This window comes from Charadrius vociferus, unplaced genomic scaffold, assembly GCF_000708025.1.
Source record: "Charadrius vociferus isolate BGI_N301 unplaced genomic scaffold, ASM70802v2 scaffold139, whole genome shotgun sequence".
Lineage (NCBI taxonomy): Eukaryota > Metazoa > Chordata > Aves > Charadriiformes > Charadriidae > Charadrius > Charadrius vociferus.
The window spans coordinates 1,214,794-1,232,620 of NW_009650169.1; the positions used below are offsets into that span (position 1 = coordinate 1,214,794).

Here is a 17,827-nt window from a genome sequence, read left to right on the forward strand (position 1 = left end):
CGCTCTTCCTATCTGCAAGTTTAAACACCAAATCTCTCTTTTCCACGCCCAATAAGCATCCGCTGAACACCTTTTCATCCCCATCTGGTGCCACGCTTCTCCCTCCAGACGGGTTTGACCCCATCAGCCCACTGACCCATTTAGCCGGTGCTTCCTTACAATGGTACTGAAGAAGGCAACATGAAACGCCCTTCTGAAGCCAGGTGATATGACAACCGCTGCTTCTCCCTTCCGCAAAAAGGCTGGCATAAAAGGAAATTAGGTTGGCTTGATAAGATTTGTTCTTGACAAATCTGGCTGTTACTCGTCTCCTCGTTATCTCCGAGGTACTTACAAATAACTGTTGATTTATTCTAGGCTCTTTTAGGTACAGAAGCAGACCTAATCTGGCTGAGCTGCTTTTGAAGCTTGCCTGAAGCTTGCCTGCACATCTGCCCTACTGCCCAGGAAACCTTCCAGGGGGCCTGCTAGCAGCTCCAAGAGCCCTCAGGCATTCCCCTAACAGCATGAGGCTAGATTTCAGTATGCTCGCTGGGTATGAGGACACCACCTCTGTCCTACACCTGTTGGCCTCATGAACACACAGGTCTACAGAGGGATCTGCTTCTTGGTGGAATCTGTTGTTCACCTCCCTTTCCCTTCTCCCTCTGCACTGCTGAGGCATGGACAGGACACCTCCTTCCCCTCTAATTCTCATCCAGTTCATGCTCGGCCTGACTCTGACCCAACACTCCCACGCTGCTCTTAGAACCCTCCCTTCTAAACTGACCCACTTTCAGGTTTTTGTATGATTCTTCTGGAGCACTGCATCCAGCTCGGAAACCCTCAGCACAGAAAAGGCATGGAGCTGTTGGAGAGCGTCCAGAGGAGGCCATGGAGGTGCTCCAAGGGCTGGAGCCCCTCGGCTGGGAGGACCGGCTGAGAGTTGGGGGTGGTCAGCCTGGAGAAGAGAAGGCTCCGGGGAGACCTTAGAGCCCCTTCCAGTGCCTAAAGCGGCTACAGGAGAGCTGGGGAGGGACTCTGGATCAAGGAGGGGAGCGATAGGATGAGGGGGAATGGTTTTAAACCAGAAGAGGGGAGCTTTAGATTAGATATTAGGAAGAAATTCTTTCCTTTGAGGGTGGTGAGACACTGGCCCAGGTTGCCCAGAGAAGCTGTGGCTGCCCCATCCCTGGAGGTGTTCAAGACCAGGTTGGATGGGGCTTGGAGCAACCTGGTCTGGTGGGAGGTGTCTCTGCCCATGGCAGGGGAGTTGGAACAAGTTGATCTTCAGGGTCCCCTCTAACTCTAACTATCCTGTGATTCTATGATTCTAAGGAGGAACATACATTGCAATAACCAAACCTAAAGTACAAATGCAAATCTACTGAACTAAGCAAGTACAAAGCCCTGTGCAGACTCTGGTGCCAGGTAAAACCTCCTCCCCGCCTGCTCGAGCCAAAGCAACAGGCTTCGTTGCAGGTCAACCTCCCATTCTCAATGAAACCAGCGTGTCTCTCCCCTGCTCATCCCAGCTCTATTTATTCCAGTCTCCCTGCAGAACAAACCTTTTTTCTGCCTCGTATATGCTGTGACAGGTTTGCATGTTCATGTGAGAGCTGTGCAGGGTTAGGACAGCAGAGCCAGGGCTGCAGGACGGAGTTGCCGAGAGGGAAAGAAGGGCTGCGGACGAGGACGCACAGCCCCTCAGAGCACAGTGTCCGCCGTCTCCAGACAGCCCTGTTTCTTGCCCATATCTGAAGGCATGCCAGGAGAAATCATCTGCCACAGCCATGCCGAGAGGAGCGCCCGGGTAAGGTCTTGGCTGAGGGGAGGGCAGAGCCAAGGCCAGAAGAACGGGCAGGGACGGGAGGGGGAGCACCGGGGAGAAGAGGCAGGGGAAAGAGAGCCATCAGCACTGCGAAGCGGAGAGGCTGCCCGGGCAGTTTGAGGGGCTGATGAGCGCTCTAACTACTCCAAACTCTTTGCAAAGGCCCCATGTATAACTATTTTGTTCTCCTGGAAGCAAGCAACAGAGTTTGGAAAAGAACTCGGAGCAAATCAATCCTTCTGGTGTTTGTTTTTGTTTGTTTTTTTTTTTTTTTTTTTTCTGGACCCAGCAAGAAACTTCATGTCCTTCTTACGTCCCAGCCAGCAAGACAACAGCTTTGTCACCTGGTGACAGTGCATCTGGCCTCTGGGACAAGGCTCTCCTCAGGGCGTACTGGGCCTGTGGTTAATTTAGAGCTGCATTTCATGACCCCAAAATAGCACAGTGTGTGACTACCGCGCACCATGAGCAAATAACACAGGAGCAAATAACCAGGGGAACCACTGAAGCACTCCAAAGAGCGAAGAAGCTTCCTGAACATCAATGCTGTAAAATTTAAACCACCTCTAGAAAAAATCCAAAGGTATTATCTCTGCGCTGGACTCCACTTAGCCCATCTCCATCCCTGTCCTCAGCCATCTAAGAGCATCTGCACTCAGAGGACCTTCCCCTGGAAAGGACTTTGCTCTGATGGGGCAGGCGTATGCCATCAGCTCCATCGCTCTCTTTCCCGCACCCAGTTCATGGGGATCTGGTCCGTAACCCCATTCTTCGTTATTGCTTTGTTCCTCATTGCCAGACACGTTTTATTGTTACTTTGATTGTGTAGGAAGGAGTCCAGACACTATGGAAATGGAACCATATAGGGACTGGATGGAGGAGGCACATGCTGGTCACCCTCTACTTGCACAGCAGTGGGAATATTTTCTCTCTTACGCTAGGATATTTTTAAAACAGAGAATGCCGCTATTATTTGTTGTCACCCAGGATTCAGCATTGCCATTCTTGGAAACCACTGCAACGCCTCCAATGTCAGTGTCAGAAACATTATTAGCAGATTTTTTGATATCTCCCAAGATGTCCTCGGGCTAAATGGCATTTATGACTTGGAGAGGGCTGATCTTAACTCCAACCATGCGCAAGACTGCAGAACAGAGAACATCCCCACTAGTACCAGCACAGCTAGGCCACGCACCCCGGCCATCACAAACACCGTGGCTGTGAAAGACTAACCTTTAATCAAAGCTCATCATCTGAGTACTGTAAAAATACAGGTGGTTCAGCAAGACCAGACGGTGAAGGTTGAGCTCACACAGTTATCCTGTGGTGCTGGAGAACAGGGGAAGGAGCAGAGACAAGGGGACAGCATGGGTGTCTTCCCCCTTGCAGGACAGCAATGTGTGTGTCCTTGCTTGGGACCATGCGGTTTTGTCCCCGGTGTGAGCAAAGCCAGTAGGGACACACAGCAGGCAGACCCAGACGTGGTAGACAGTGCATCTCCTCCAGTAGACCTGCCTGCCAAGGGCATGGCGACACCAGCTATTTACCTCTTCCCCGCTCAAGGATTTGCCATGGTACAGGATCCCGCGGGCGCAAGAAGGAGAGGGGGATGGATCCCTGCTCTTTTGACGAGGCCTGCATGTCACAGCTGGTGCTAATGCTGCTGCCAGCAGTGCTCCAGCACACGGCAGGGATGGCAGAGAGCCACCAAAGGGGGACAGACCTTCTCCTGTCCCCCCACTTTCATCTCCCCAGCAAGGAGCTGAAAAGCAGCCCTTCACTCCAAGACAACCCTTCCAATGCCAACGAGCTTCGCTAGGGTTGCTGCTTTAATTTCTTAAAACAAGCCTAGATCCTGTGTTTTATAAATTACTACAATGCATTTAATAGGTAGCCTTTTCATAAAGGAGCACAGCGGATGTGTACACAGGCCCTGATGAAGCTAATAACTGCCTCTCGATGGCTTTCAGAGAGTTATTACATATTTAAGATCCAAGCTCCCTTAATCAACCACAGAGATGCAGCTGGCAGCAGTAAATTGCCAACAACAGCTCATTACAAATAAGGAAACATTGGTTTTTCAAGGACAAAAACTGTGTCAGTTGTTCAGTGAGAGCTAACCGCTCTTGTCCTCACCCTTTCCCCCCCTGCCATTCCCCCTAGTGATGCGATGGCAGAACTTGCTTCATCCAATAACACAACCTCGCTGCCTAATCCCTTCCACAGGGGACATCATCAAATCAAGTTCCTAGATTTCACGACTTATTTGGGCAAACGGCACAGGCTGCATCCCGTACTCACCCTCCCCAGGCAAGCTACAAGCAGGACCTGTCCCACACCACCACGATCACATGCCATGGAAGCACACACACTGGCCTTGCTCTGGAGAGGAGAGGACCACATCAAGCCGTAAGACGCTTAGAGACACAGTCACAAGTAAGCGTTTCGCAGGCTTGGGACCTGACGAGGCACTTGGGGATGATTTTTTTTCACACCATGTCCGTGTCTGTGTGCGCAGAACAACAGCAAGCACCTGCAGGCAGGGGAAGGTCTGCAAACACCATGTGGCCTTACTTCCTTGCTGTCTCCTAACAGAATTGTGGGGGTTGTCTGGTGCCACCAAGTCAAGAGCACAGCAGTTTATGAGAGATGCACATCTGGGAGATTTTAAGGCTAACGTCTTAGGAGTGTTTGGGAAAGTCTAAACATAGTGTGAATGAAGAGGAAAAAAAGAAAAGACAGCTCACCCTCTTACATCTTCCCTCTTGAGGAGAGGACGACCAGCTTTTGGGCTTCAGGACCCAAAGCAATGATATGTTTCAGCCCCAGGGAACTTCTCCTCCACAGAAGTCCCCTGGAAATGGAAACAGGCCCCCATGCCGTGCCCCAGCCTGGTGTGACAGATGTGCTCGGCTCCCTGCTGTGGGCCATGGCCGGGGCTACCTCCCAGAAGGTGGACCCAGGGCACTAGGTGCTCCTGCCAAGGACCCAAGACCTAGATCCTGGTGGCCGTAGTTGAGCTGCCTGCAAGTCCAGCTGGGCCAGGCGAGACTGCCAGCGTCGAGGGGAAAACACGCTCTAAAACGCAAGCTGGGCGCTGGAAACAGGCCAAGTAAGTGTTTAATCTTTGTTTGGGGTTGATTTTGATACCTCACCCCATGCCTCTGGACATTAACTCTGCGCAAGCCAGGGCTGGAGAGGGAGGGGATGCGCACTCACCCACGCAAACAAAGCAGGAGGGGCAAAGATCGTGTGTTCAACGATGAAGGGTAAAAAGGGGAATGTATGTTTGCTTCACCTTCGGCCCGGTTGACAGCAGTCTCTCCGCCACACCAGAAGACTCTCTCCTCTTCAACTACCTCCAACTGCCTGACCCTGCTGGAGGGTTGGTTTTTTTTCCCCCCCTGAGGCTGCAGGCCACAGACGCAAAACTGAGCTCGAGAGGTCCCAGGGCTGAGTCAAGATTTCTTTAGAAATACCTCACCCAACTTCTTGTGGAAAAGAAAAGGGAGACTTAAAAAAGCAGTACCACTTGGTTCCCCCCTGCCACAATCTGTATTTATTGACATTGACATTTTTAAATGGCTCTTGGGAGGGAGGCTATGTGGTCTCTGGGGACAGTTTCCCTAAAAAATCAGAGGATTTAGCTGATGTCTGTGTCACTGTAGCATTTGGCTCCCAGATTTATGCTGCCAGAGAAATGCCAAAGCTGGCTTGGACAAGTCAAATTCAATAGGCCAAGAGTGTCACTTCCTAAACCTGCAGTAGACGCCTTTTTATAAAAACAGCTAAACTACATATTACGGACAGCAAGATCTATTGACATAAGATTCTCCATGCATTTACAGGTGTAGGTGCATAGGTGAAATACCGATTTAGTTGGTTATTCATACAATTGCGTGTACCGCCTTCCTCACTGACTTACTAATGCAGTAACAACTTTTCCTTTGGGGGGGATGTCGGTGCAGACATCTGGAATGCAGATTGCAATAGATCTCTAGTCGCAGTGTTATCTCTAGAAAAACTGCAATTTTTTTGAACATGAAAGAAGACACAGTTTTCATATAGCTTCGCAGTCCCATCTGGAAGAGGTGCCCCTCCTGATGTTTTGAGACAGCAAAGAGAAGAGATGCCACCATTTGGGAGAAGGATTGCTTCCTCCTCTAAGATAGGAGGCTGGACTTCCTTTGAATTATTCGGCATTCGGTCAGGAGATAAAAATACAGTGGCTAGATGAACCAGTGACCTCTTCTATGGTCACAGTAGCTGTGGTAGATGGGTGGGCAGGAAGAGCCTGCAACTACACATCTTCTCCATATTCTTATCAAGAAAGCTTTAATCATTAATGGAGGTGCACCTGGAGTCACCCTGTTGAGGATGGTCCCAGAGGGAAGGCTCTCTCTTACAATTTAAATCACAGCACCCTGTCCTACACCGATGCCTCAGAGCCCCAGGTAACCATGCAGCATCACTAAGACTGACCTTGCTGAGACCCAAGTCAGACGTCTTTAGCTTTCCCACACAGCTTGGGACAATCTGTTGTGCAAACCCAGCTAACCCTTTTGCAAAATACATTTAAATGCTGTTTCTTTCACTTGTCAACATGCACTCATTGAACACACAAGCTGTGCTTCAGGAGCAAGGAGCAGAAAAGCATCACTCCACAAGGCTACCAGGCAGTGCTGGGATAAAATGTTCCATAGGAGGACCAACATCTTGTCCATTGTACACCTCTTTTCGTAGCATCGGAATGAGATGTTTGATCAAATGCATAGGAGTGGCATAGCTTCAGCAGTTACACAGCTATTTTGTGTGCTCTGGGAAAGGGGACATCAACAGATTGCAAAATGGGAAAGTCTCTCCGGACACTGCAAACAAACAACATGTTACGTAATTGGGCCTTTTGGGAACCAGAGGAAGGTCTTCTCCAGAAGATCAGGGCCCTCCCAGTGCTTTCTAATTTTACTGGGACTTACCAGCAAGCCAGCCCTCTAAAAATAGAGGCTTGTATACAGTTTTCTTTCATCCTTGTGTCCCCCTGCACTGCCCTATGTTTGTTGTTCGTTCCCCAGAAAAACACACTGTACTCAATTTTATCAAGCTGATTGATACAGCCTAGAATGGCAGAACTGAAGAGGCACTGACAACCTTTAGAAAGGGCAGCAAAGCCACCTCTCAGCCACCAGACCATGGGAAAATCTGAAGTTTTAGAACTTTATTGAATCAAACGTGCTGGGGGATCGCACCATTCTACGCAGCTGTGATTTAGCTGAAGCGCAGCACGAATGAGCAACGACACAGCGAACAGGCTCTATAATCCACATATTGTGCTAGCACATCTTCTCTATTCCCGTTAGAGGAAATTCTTCCAAGGGAGGATGCCTCTAAGCAGCACCTCAGCTTCAGGACCACACCACCTTTGTGCTGCAGGGCTGTCCTAAAGTCGTGCCCAGGCAAACACGGACTTGCAGGAAATCTTCTGCAAGTCATATGGTATCATCCGACACCTGAATGTGGACTGTAGCAGCTAAGTTTTAGATGACTACCTGCTGCCATTCAGGCACATGAGTAGATTGCAATTTGTACAATCAGTTTCATCTTTCTCCCAGAAAAATAGGGTATGTGCATGTCCTCTCCCACCTGAATGGAGCAAGCCCCCTGGTCAACATATGGCCCTGCAGTGGCCACCTCCTCCCACCCCGTTCCCCAGGCCCTACCTGTACTGGGCTGCGAACTCCTAAAGTGGTGCTTCCCATGTCCTGTCCCTCCCTGTGATTCCCAGGAAAGATAGTTTAAAGGCAATAGAGACAGGACAGCAATGCCCTGACATCTGCACAGAAAAAAAACCCACACTTGTGTTTCTAAGAAAGCTCTTTTCCCCCGTTTCTTGCTTTCTGTGCACATGCTGAGATCCAGTAAGAAAAGGAAGGAGGAGGCTTGCCGCCGTGGGGAGGGCACACCAGCATGGCCCCCGGGGAGGCCAAGCAGCAGCTCCGGCAGGATGCGGTCAGCCCATTTCCAGCACACCCCTTGGTTACTGGGCTGTTGGCAAAAGTCAGCAGTGGAGGAAAGGCCACCAGCAGAGGCACAGCGCAAGCGGGCGCCGGCGCAACACCGGGGAGAAAGTACCGCTTTCACTGCAAAACCCCACATCACAGACCGAGCACCAACGGGCAGTGCCGACACAGGTGGCACTACCTATCTTTGATGGAGGACAGCACAGAGGTCCTGGCCAGAGTGATGGATCCAAGACACGGGGGAAGCCCGAGGCCCTCTGAGTGCAGTCGTAGAGCCTGCAGCCGTGTGTTTGGCCTGCCATGTAAACATGTCACTTCCCAGGGGAACTGAGATCAAACGTCAAAGTCTTCCTGCCAGTAGCCCAGTTTTGCTAGTGCTGAGTGACCTGGATAAAAAGTAAAGAGCCTTCAGGGGATATCCTTATAGCCTAGTTCATTGCATCTCTGCAGACAGCTCCCTGCTTCTCCCAAAATGAAAATAAATAAATAAATAATCAAATAACTGCACTCCTCTCTACTAAAGTTATCATTCAGGAGCCAGGAACAATGTCATATTGTGTGCTCTTGACCCTTGTGTGAGCAAAATGCATGTTCTGGCCTCCAGATTGCTAGAGATGAGAAGTTCTTGCTCAGTTTTTCCTGAGAAGTCAAAACGCTAACTTGTGTAATACCCTGCCTGAGAACGACAAACGACTTTTTTTTCCCCCCTACTTAGAGTAGTTTTATGATTCCCCCATTTGCTTTGCACAGTGTCCCTGTGCACACAGAGCAGATACAAGTAACAGAACATAAGGCCCACTCCCAGCACTCATCATGGGTCTGTCTCAGCTCCTAAGAGACCAGTTTTATGATACCCAACACCCAAGCCAACATTTAGCTCTCCCGTAACACATCAGTGCCCTTCATCAGTGACTACTCCAAGTTCTACACAGTGGTTTTGTGATACAGAGTCTACTGTTGGCAGGGACTGACCTACAGACACAGCCTCCACTGTAGGAATAGCCTGAGACTGGAACAACGCAACTCCCAACCTTTGCTCCTCCCTGAGCCCCAACTAGGCAAGGAAATGTCTCCGTGACATACCCAAGGACAGATGTTTTCTACCGTGATTTACTGGGCTAATTTATATTCTCCACATAATGTAATAAACAAGGCTACAGCACTAATAATTTTTCCACCATCCACCTAGCAACACTCCGGAGTAGCCTCCAACAGCTTTCAGCCTCTTTTATTTGCAAGCAGGCAACTGTGACTGCAGTTGCATCCTACCTATGAGGCTTCTCTGCATGACAGTACTTTTTCAGGACATGCATTGGACAATGACCCAGGCCTGCAGCCTTCTGAAGAGGAAGAGATGCAGTGACCTTCACCAAAGCCCTGAACAGTGGAACAGGCTGTGGCCCAGTCCCAGATGACCCGACCCTCACCAGGCAAGGGGAAGTAGGCACCGCAATTCATACACTCAGTTCAGGCCCTTCACAAGACAGGTCCTTACGACCGAGCGGTAACAGCCAGCTCGGTTTTGTTCTCTGCAGAGAACTGTTCACTGTAGAGCCGAGGCTACAGGGATCTGCTCAGCGCATGGGTAGGGTGCGGAAGGCTGTGCTCACAAACCAGTCCCACCTCCCTGCTGCTGGAAGGGTGGAGTGCCCCTGAGCAGGCATCACTCTCTGGACCGTTAGCAAGGCAGGAACGCGGTATTTCAGGCTCCCCAAAGCACATAAGGCCATTCATGGCTTACTGCAACGTGCTGGCACCCAACCACCTCCAGTGTCCAGGCTCTGGGCGCCATGTGCGTTTAATTTCAGGAGAACCAGAGGCTGTAAGTAACAAATAAAACCTTCACTTACACTATCTCATCGTTCTGGAATTCCAGCTCCCCGCAGGTGTCTTCAAAGTCCTCTCCTCCACCTTTGGCTGAGCCTTCAATGGTTTTGTAGGGCACAATAACATTTCCTCGTGCACCAGAGGTTCGCAACACTTTGACTTCCATGGTCCCCACACTTTCACTGACATGCGTTACTGGCTCCTCAAAGGTGAAGATGCCTGCATGGTCATCGTCAAAGATGGTGACGGTGGCAGTAGATGGTGATCCCAGGCAAGCAAGTGTTGAGACACGACTGGCCTCAAGAATGCCCTCATCTGAGGCATCAGTGCTCACGCGGACGTTGCTGAGATGGACCAGGAAGTTCTCATCCTCCTCAAATATGTCATCGTCGATTATGCCAACACGGATTTCCTTCTGGGTCTCTCCAGGCTTGAAGACCACTGTCCCTTCAGTGAACTCATAGTCAGAGCCAGCATTAGCCGTCCCATCCTCTGTCCGGAAGTCAACGTACACTGTGTTGGTCAAGTCCCCTCCCCGGCGAATGATGGTCAGGGCGACAGTGCCACAGTTCTCCAGACACTGGTAGGTACCCTGCTCAAAGTAGAGCTTGCTGATGGGGTCATTTTCTGCCACCTCACTGTTGACCTCATGCATGCTGACAGCTTTGCGGGCCTGGTCTGCAGCATGTCTCTTCAAGATGTTGCCTGCTCCCGTCATGAGCCGAGTGGCCTGAATGCGGTAAAAGGCCCTGCTCTTCTGCTGCTGGCTCAGGACCTGGTAGTTGGCCAACTCTATAAGCTGTTCAATTTCCTTGTCGGGGTGCTTTTGTTTCAGCTCCTTCAGGATCCGAGCCATTTCCCTCCTGGCTTCCTCATCATCCTGGTCTTTCTCATCCACCTCCAACACCAACGTCCCATCCAAAAAGTTCTCCACATGAGAATTAGCAACTTTGCCATCCATCTCGATATCAGCTTTGGAGGAGGGCCGGTCACCCTCGTGCTCAATGATCATGCCTCTCTGCTTGCCAGCTCGGTATTTCTTGTAGACGTACTTATAAAATAAAAGCCTCCTGTCAGCTATCCAGGCAAACACCACACAGATGGGGAAGAAGAAGAAGGTGAGCAAGCCCTCCCAAACCTCCACAATCCCAGGAGAAGATACGGATAAAATAATGTAAAGCCAAGTGTAGGCAAAGATGCTCCAGGCCGCTGTAACAAAAAACACTCGCAAGTGCTTGATCTTCCTTATCTCTCCGTCTGGAACAACGTAAACACAGATCGCAATGATGACAAACATGTTAAACGCAGCACTCCCCACAATTGTGCTTGGCCCCAAGTCCCCTGCTGTGAAGCCATGGCCACACACTTCAATAACAGACAGGAGGATCTCAGGGGCAGATGAGCCCAAGGCCATCAGTGTGAGGTTGGAAACGGTCTCATTCCAGATCCTCACTGTGGTTTTGCTGGTCTCGCCATTGGGCTTCTTGATGGTTATTTCCCGCTCTTGGGATGTAATGACTTCGATGGAGGACATGAAGCGGTCAGCTATGATAGATACTCCCAGGAACATGTACACCATGGCTACAAAATACACTGTTGCCCGAGCGATTTTGTCACCAAATGAGGGGTCTTGGGGTTCCCATATTGGTAGAATCACACCCTTTTTGCAGATGTATGAGCCAGTGCACTCCTCGGTGTCGTTCACAGGCAACTCGCTGGGGCTCTCCGCATGTATGCCGTCTACATGGAAGAGCAACACCAGCACAACGCCGAGGAGTTGGAAGCTCACTGGGAAGGTGGGTGGGTGAGTTGCTCGCGACATGGTCGCTTCCACCGAACAGGTTCCAAACGTCCTCAAGCTGCAGAGACAAAATGAAGATGCATTAAGTGAGGCCAGCCAGAGATAATGGATTTTCCTCTACACCCTGTTTATTTCCCATCTTTCCCAAACACATAATCAAGTTACCCTGTTACTCAAGATGACCCATCTAATGAACTCATTTGCGTTATGACTGCTGCAGTTTTCCATGTAGTTCAGTTACCTGAACGAGGACGGATTCAGATGCTACCAGTGGGTTAGCACCTACCTTTAGCTACTATAATGTTTAATGCCACTTTCTTTCTCTTTGCAGAAAGCCTATTTGTTCAACTGCACTTTCTTGTTTCTCCTCTAGTTAAAGCCCATCATTCTGCTTACAGCTGGCAGAAGTGTTTCCCATTCCAAAATTACAGTGCACTCACTCACGGGAGTTCAGGGCGAAAGCAGGAGAGGACAGGGAAATCTCCTGTCCCCTGATCATTTTTGAAAAATATTTTTATACTTGCCATTTTTAATCACTGTAAACTATGTATTTCACAGCCTTTTCTTGCTGAAAGTCCTCCCAAGCATCTACTCCCCATCTGAAAGCTGCACGAAGTGAGCTCAAGCCCTGGCAAAACCTTATTCTTAACAGCAACTTGGTCATAAGGTGCACCAGAAGGGCAGTCTTTAATTAATGATTTTGGAGCCATTCCCTCCACGGCGCATCACTTTGCACCTTCATGAAACTGGAAAGAGCCCCATATGCATCCGAGCCTGGCTCTCTTGGCATGCTTCGAGAGGAAACCTGTCCCTGCGCTCCCTTCCCACTAGGTCAGCTTTGACGGCTTCCCCTTCAAGGGCCTTTCTCACTCCATTTACAACATCAGTCATCAGGCATGACAGCAGTACTTGCCCTTGTCCTGCCTCAGGATTTTCCAGCAGTGGAGAGGAGCTGTTAAAGAGGTTTGCAGTTAGTTAACAGTGCATAAACCAACAGAACAGATGCCTTTAAGTACACAGAGATGCTTAGTGCGAAAACCTGAGCATGCTCAGTGTTACGTTCTTAATTTTACCAGCCAATAAAAGCCAGATTCCTAGTTATTAAAGCTGTATTTTCTCCTCAAGAAGAGCCTTTGCCATACTATGCTTCTCCATTACAAGTTAATTTAATCACACGGTACTTAAAAACATTTCTATGAAGAGAGGAAAATGAGTACATCAATACCTTTACCTTGCTGAAGAATACAAAAGGCTGAACTGGTTTTGCTCATAAAAACAGTACCACCCAGAAAGGGAAAAAGAAAAAAAAAAAAGAGCCCAGCTATGAAGGATTTCAACTACTGGAACAAATTGCCCAGGGAAGCTGTGGAGGACCCATGCCTGGAGGTGTTCAAGGCCAGGTTGGACGGGGCTTGGAGCAACCTGGGCTGGTGGGAGGTGTCCCTACCCAGTGCAGGGGGGTTGGAACTGGATGAGCTTTAAGGTCCTTTCCCACCTAAACCATCCTATGATTCCATGATTCTCTGATTCTAAGAGAAGGGTGGTATTCCCAGGCCTGTATCAGAGATGGGACACAAGCAGGAGATCGGTCAGTGCCTGCCAAAGCCCAGCCTCCGCAACGCCTGGCAGGTCTCACTCTACCATTTGCCATCTGCCCGGTCTCCACCAAACACAGCTGCCCAGCTGGATGCACTGGGAGACGCAGACTGACCCATCCACGCTAAAGGCTGCATGCAGCCACAGCATCCCAGCTCTCACCTGGGGCCCGCTCATGGCCAGCGTGACCCAAGTGGGATGGCTAAAGCACACCTTCCGTCTTCCTCCTGAAAAAGGGCTTGTTCCACAGCACAGACGGAGACCAGACTGGCTCTCCAGCCATGCGTGCTGTGTTGCTGGCCGCAAAAGTACAGCCAGGCAGGCGTTCCTAGGGAGAAGCGTTGACCCTTCAAAAGAGGAACACACCACACCAACCACCTGGTCACCACCACCCGTCTCCTTGCCCCCTGTGACACAGAAATCACCCCTCTTTAGGGTGATTAGGGCATGTTATGCAGGGACAGGGCTGCGCGCAGGTGAAGAACTGGCCAGAGAAAGCAATGGGTACCATCCCACGCCCATGTTATGGGATCAACTTCACAAAGAGACATTGTAATGATGGATCAAAGCCCTCTCCTCCTTTTGCTTTTATTTAAGGATGCTGTAGTAGGATTATTGGGCTGGAGGAATACTACTGAGAATTTATCAAGGCAGTTTTATACAAATGGCATTTCCTCGCCAGGAACTGTTGGTCTGCCTCCCCTCCCTCCTCCCAATTTTCTAATTAAGAAAAGAAAAAGATACACAGAGCAGGAAGTGAGTAAGTCAGAGAGCTGGGTGATAAGCGCAGATAAGGTGAACAAGAAAAAGCAAGTCTCTTGTATGAAGACAGATTTAAAAGAAAGGAGTTGTTTGCCTTGGGAATCCTGCTAATGCTACAAAAAGCTCTTACTGCCAGAGTCAGAAGCCCTGAACATTGCTCCCCTGGTCACAATCCCTGGGTACCTTCTGCTTCCCAGAGCGCAGGCTGTAGCCACCGCTCACAAATCTGAAGTAAAAAATTGAAAACATGATGTTTGTAATGCAAAGTACCTTGTTGCAGGCCATTTGGTGGATAGCTAAGTCGAAACAGATGTGCGTTCATGGTCATTGAAGTTTAGCCGAAGCATGAATTAGTCACCCAACATCTGTAGTCCTGTGTTTCACACTGCTCCAAACCAGATCTCCGAGACGTTTGATAAAGGGGCTGTCAAAACACAGGCTGACTTGGTATCTGCTCAGCTTATCCCAGATAGCTCCTAATTGTAGTTTTGGGTTTTTTTAAAGAAATATGTAGGCTTAAAAAAAATTTAGTGTGGGCACAAAATATTACTCAGCTGCATGCTTCTTCACCCTCTCTTTCTAAAGGGTAGTAGTTTCAACAGAAAACTCAAGAGCGTCCACCTGCCCTTATTCAGTTAATTTTCTCCCTGTGGCAAGTCATATCCTTGCACATGTACAATTATTCAGAGCAACCAGGCATTGTGAAATCCCCTTGGCAAGAAGAGGAAACAGATGGTTCTAGAGAAAATATTACGCTTTGGGTCACTGATTTAGGTCATAAAGAATAGGAGAGTCCCATCACACTTTGGACCAACTCTACAGTCTTAAAAGGATTCGAGCACTGGAAGTCTCAGCCAGAAAAAAGACAACCACTAAATCAGATTAATAAGTCACTTGAACTTTATTTGCCATGTTCTTCCCTTTCAGACATTCTAATATAAGTTGGTTTTGGTTTGTTGGTTTTGGCTTTTTTTTTTTTTTTTTTTTTTTAGATCAAGTCCTGTATTACATTAAACAGGAGGAAAAAAGGCCTAGAGGCTTGCATCTGAGCAATCCATCTTTCCGGCCTTCCCATCCAGCTCTCCATGTACAAAAACCATTCTTCCCTCAGACGGCAGGAGATAAGGAACGTGGAACTTTTCTGGAGAGTTCAGATGGGTGAAGGAAGGCTTTGGAAGAAATACCCAACAGCCTTGGCCATATGCCACAAGCCTTCTTCATGCGGCAGTAGCATCCCCAGCTCCATGTTGGACATTTCTCTGGCATTTTGGGGTGCAGCCATCAAGCAAGATTCACGCACCCTCACAGGCTTTCCTACTTGAACCACTTCACTATGAGCCTTATTAACACGACTCAGAAATTAGGGAGGGCTAGAAAATGCTTGGCTGCACCGTGCTGGTTACACACACACACAATCAGAGCCTGGCATGCCAAATATCTTCTGAGAAGAAGCTGCTATAAAATTAACAGCATTTCTTTATTTGCACAATCCAAAATAAACAGCGTGGTCCCCAGAGACCCTCTTACTCTGCGTTTGCACGGGGTCCCGGCCCATGGTCAGCATACTGCTGCCGGTGCGGCGCGAGGAATATTCCCAGACCAATCATTCATACTATTCTCTAACGAGAAGCAAGGCTACCAGAACGCCAGCCCTCCCTCCGAACCCAACTTTGTTAGCTTTTCATTAAGGTGTCTCAATTGCATTTCCCATCCCGGCCATCAACAATAAAAGCAAACGCGGTAGCTGATTCACAGCCTGCCAGGTTAGCGGCCCCGACAAACCCCGCCTGCTGCGGTGCTCGCTCCCTCACCATTGCTCCCCCAATGCCTCTCCTGTCAGATTTATCACAGTACCACTAGGCAGGGGGAGGGCAAGCTGCTCTTGGGCTCGGCACTCACCCTACGTGCACAGTGCACCAAACCAGCACAGCCCTGCCCATAAGCACTGCCCCGTGCCCAGGGGCAGCACCCAGAGCCCTTTTCACCACTGAGGGAACAAAGCTGTCCTGGGGCTCCCTGGGACCGGCTGCCTGAGAGCTTGCAGGTAGAGCTGGAGCGGGTCCAGAGGAGGGCCGTGAGGATGATCCAAGGGCTGGAGCACCTCTCCCATGAGGACAGGTTGAGCGAGTTGGGGTTGTTCAGCCTGGAGAAGAGAAGGCTATGGGGAGATCTTATAGCCCCTTCCAGTGTCTGAAGGGTGCCTACAAGGAGGCTGGAGAGGGCCTTTTTACAAGGGCATGTAGTGATGGGATGAGGGGGAATGGCTTCAAACTGGAGGAGGGGAGATTTAGATTAGATATCAGGAAGGAATGTTTCACTGTGAGGGTGGTGAGCCCCTGGCGCAGGTTGCCCGGAGAAGCTGTGGCTGCCCCATCCCTGGAGGTGTTCAAGGCCAGGTTGGACGGGGCTTGGAGCAACCTGGTCTGGTGGGAGGTGTCCCTGCCCATGGCAGGGGGGTTGGGACTAGGTGATCTTCAAGGTGCCTTCCAACCTAAACCATTCCATGATTCTAACCGGCAGAGCCAGATCCCAACTGGGGCTCTCAAAGTCGCAGCTGTGACCCTTCCCTTTGTGGACAAACTCCCATGGGGCTCTAGCAGCTGGTTTTGCACGGTTGTGGAGAGACTGCATGGTCCCTTAGAGACATACTCAATTTAGATGCAGCTCCCGGCCAATGGATGTTGGTCCAGCCTTTATTCCAACCCTTGGTGGTGCGCAACACCAGGAGGGAAGCTGTGGCCCACAGCAGGGCTAGGAAGGTTGCAGAGGTATTTGCTTCCCTGCTGGGCATGGGAGCTCTAGGTTTTACAAATTGATCGGAGAAAGCTCCTGCTGCCAGCTCGTGCTCTAGCCCCCCAGCTCAGGAACTGCCAGATGGGGAGAAAACAGCCTTTTAGACTCTGCTCTGACCTTTCGCTGGCAGCAATGCTCCAGCAACCTCCCAAAAGTCCCATCTCCGTTTGGGCACTTCGCCCTTGAAATACCCGCTGTACGACCCTTCCTGTTATTTTCCTCTGCTTTTGGATTACACACAGGTTTATGACCATCTGCAATGAGCACCATTATTTTTTGGAGTACTGAAAAAACACTGCCAGCCCCAACACTTTCATTACAGAAGAATGATTGGGCAAGGAAGGAAATGGCCTGGGCTCACAAGGAACAAGGGGCCACACAAAGAGAGACACCTTCCATAGGGATTTCTTTTCCCCCAGCGTCTGACAGAAAACCTGTACGCAGCAGCTGTAACGTAACACAGCAGCGTTCACACCATGACAGCGACCACCGGATGCGATGGTGCCCACCCCACCGCGACATCAGCTTTGCGATAAACATCATTACTGTGAATGTACCGCCAGCTTGTACGGCAGAGGTTGTCCCCATGGCCGTGTCACTGGTGTGCGGGCGGTGGGAGCAGCACCCTCTCCCCACAGGGTGACTGGTTGCTGGCTGGTGGTGGGGAAAGTGGGAAGTCTGCTCTTCACGTGGCTGCTTTCCCACGTGCTGTGGGGATACAACGCAGGAGCGTGTCATCATAGAATGGTTTAGGTTGGAAAGGACCTTGAAGATCATCGAGTTCCAACCCCCCTGCCATAGGCAGGGACACCTCCCTCTAGACCAGATTGCCCAAGGCCACGTCCAGCCTGGCCTTGAACACCTCCAGGGATGGGGCCTCAACAGCTTCTCTAGGCAACCCGTTCCAGTGCCTTACAACCCTCAAAGTAAAAAATTTCTTCCTAATGTTTAATCTAAACCTGCCCTCTTCCAGTTTAAAGCCATTCCCCCTCATCCTGTCACTACAGGCCCTAGTAAAAAGTCCCTCCCCAGCTCTGCTGTAGCCCCTTTAGGTACTGGAAGGCCACCATAAGATCTCCTTGGACCCTCCTTTTCTCCAGGCTGAACAGCCCCAACTCTCTCAGCCTCTCCTCGTAGGAGAGGTGCTCCAGCCCTCGGATCATCCTTGTGGCCCTCCTCTGGACACGCTCCAACACGTCCATGTCCTTATGTTGGGGACTC

General features: G+C 50.1%; 1 protein-coding gene across 17 annotated transcripts in view; it reads right to left on the reverse strand.

Annotated features, from left to right (window-relative positions):
* Positions 1 to 11,476, reverse strand: part of SLC8A1 (solute carrier family 8 (sodium/calcium exchanger), member 1) — a 107,622-nt gene extending 96,146 nt beyond the window's left edge. For all 17 annotated transcript variants that reach the window (XM_009892492.1, XM_009892504.1, XM_009892494.1 and 14 more), the window contains exon 1: positions 9,678 to 11,476. In XM_009892492.1, the coding sequence (XP_009890794.1) occupies positions 9,678 to 11,476 (1,799 nt within the window). The remainder of the gene's footprint in view (positions 1 to 9,677) is intronic.
* Positions 11,477 to 17,827: the final 6,351 nt, after the last annotated feature.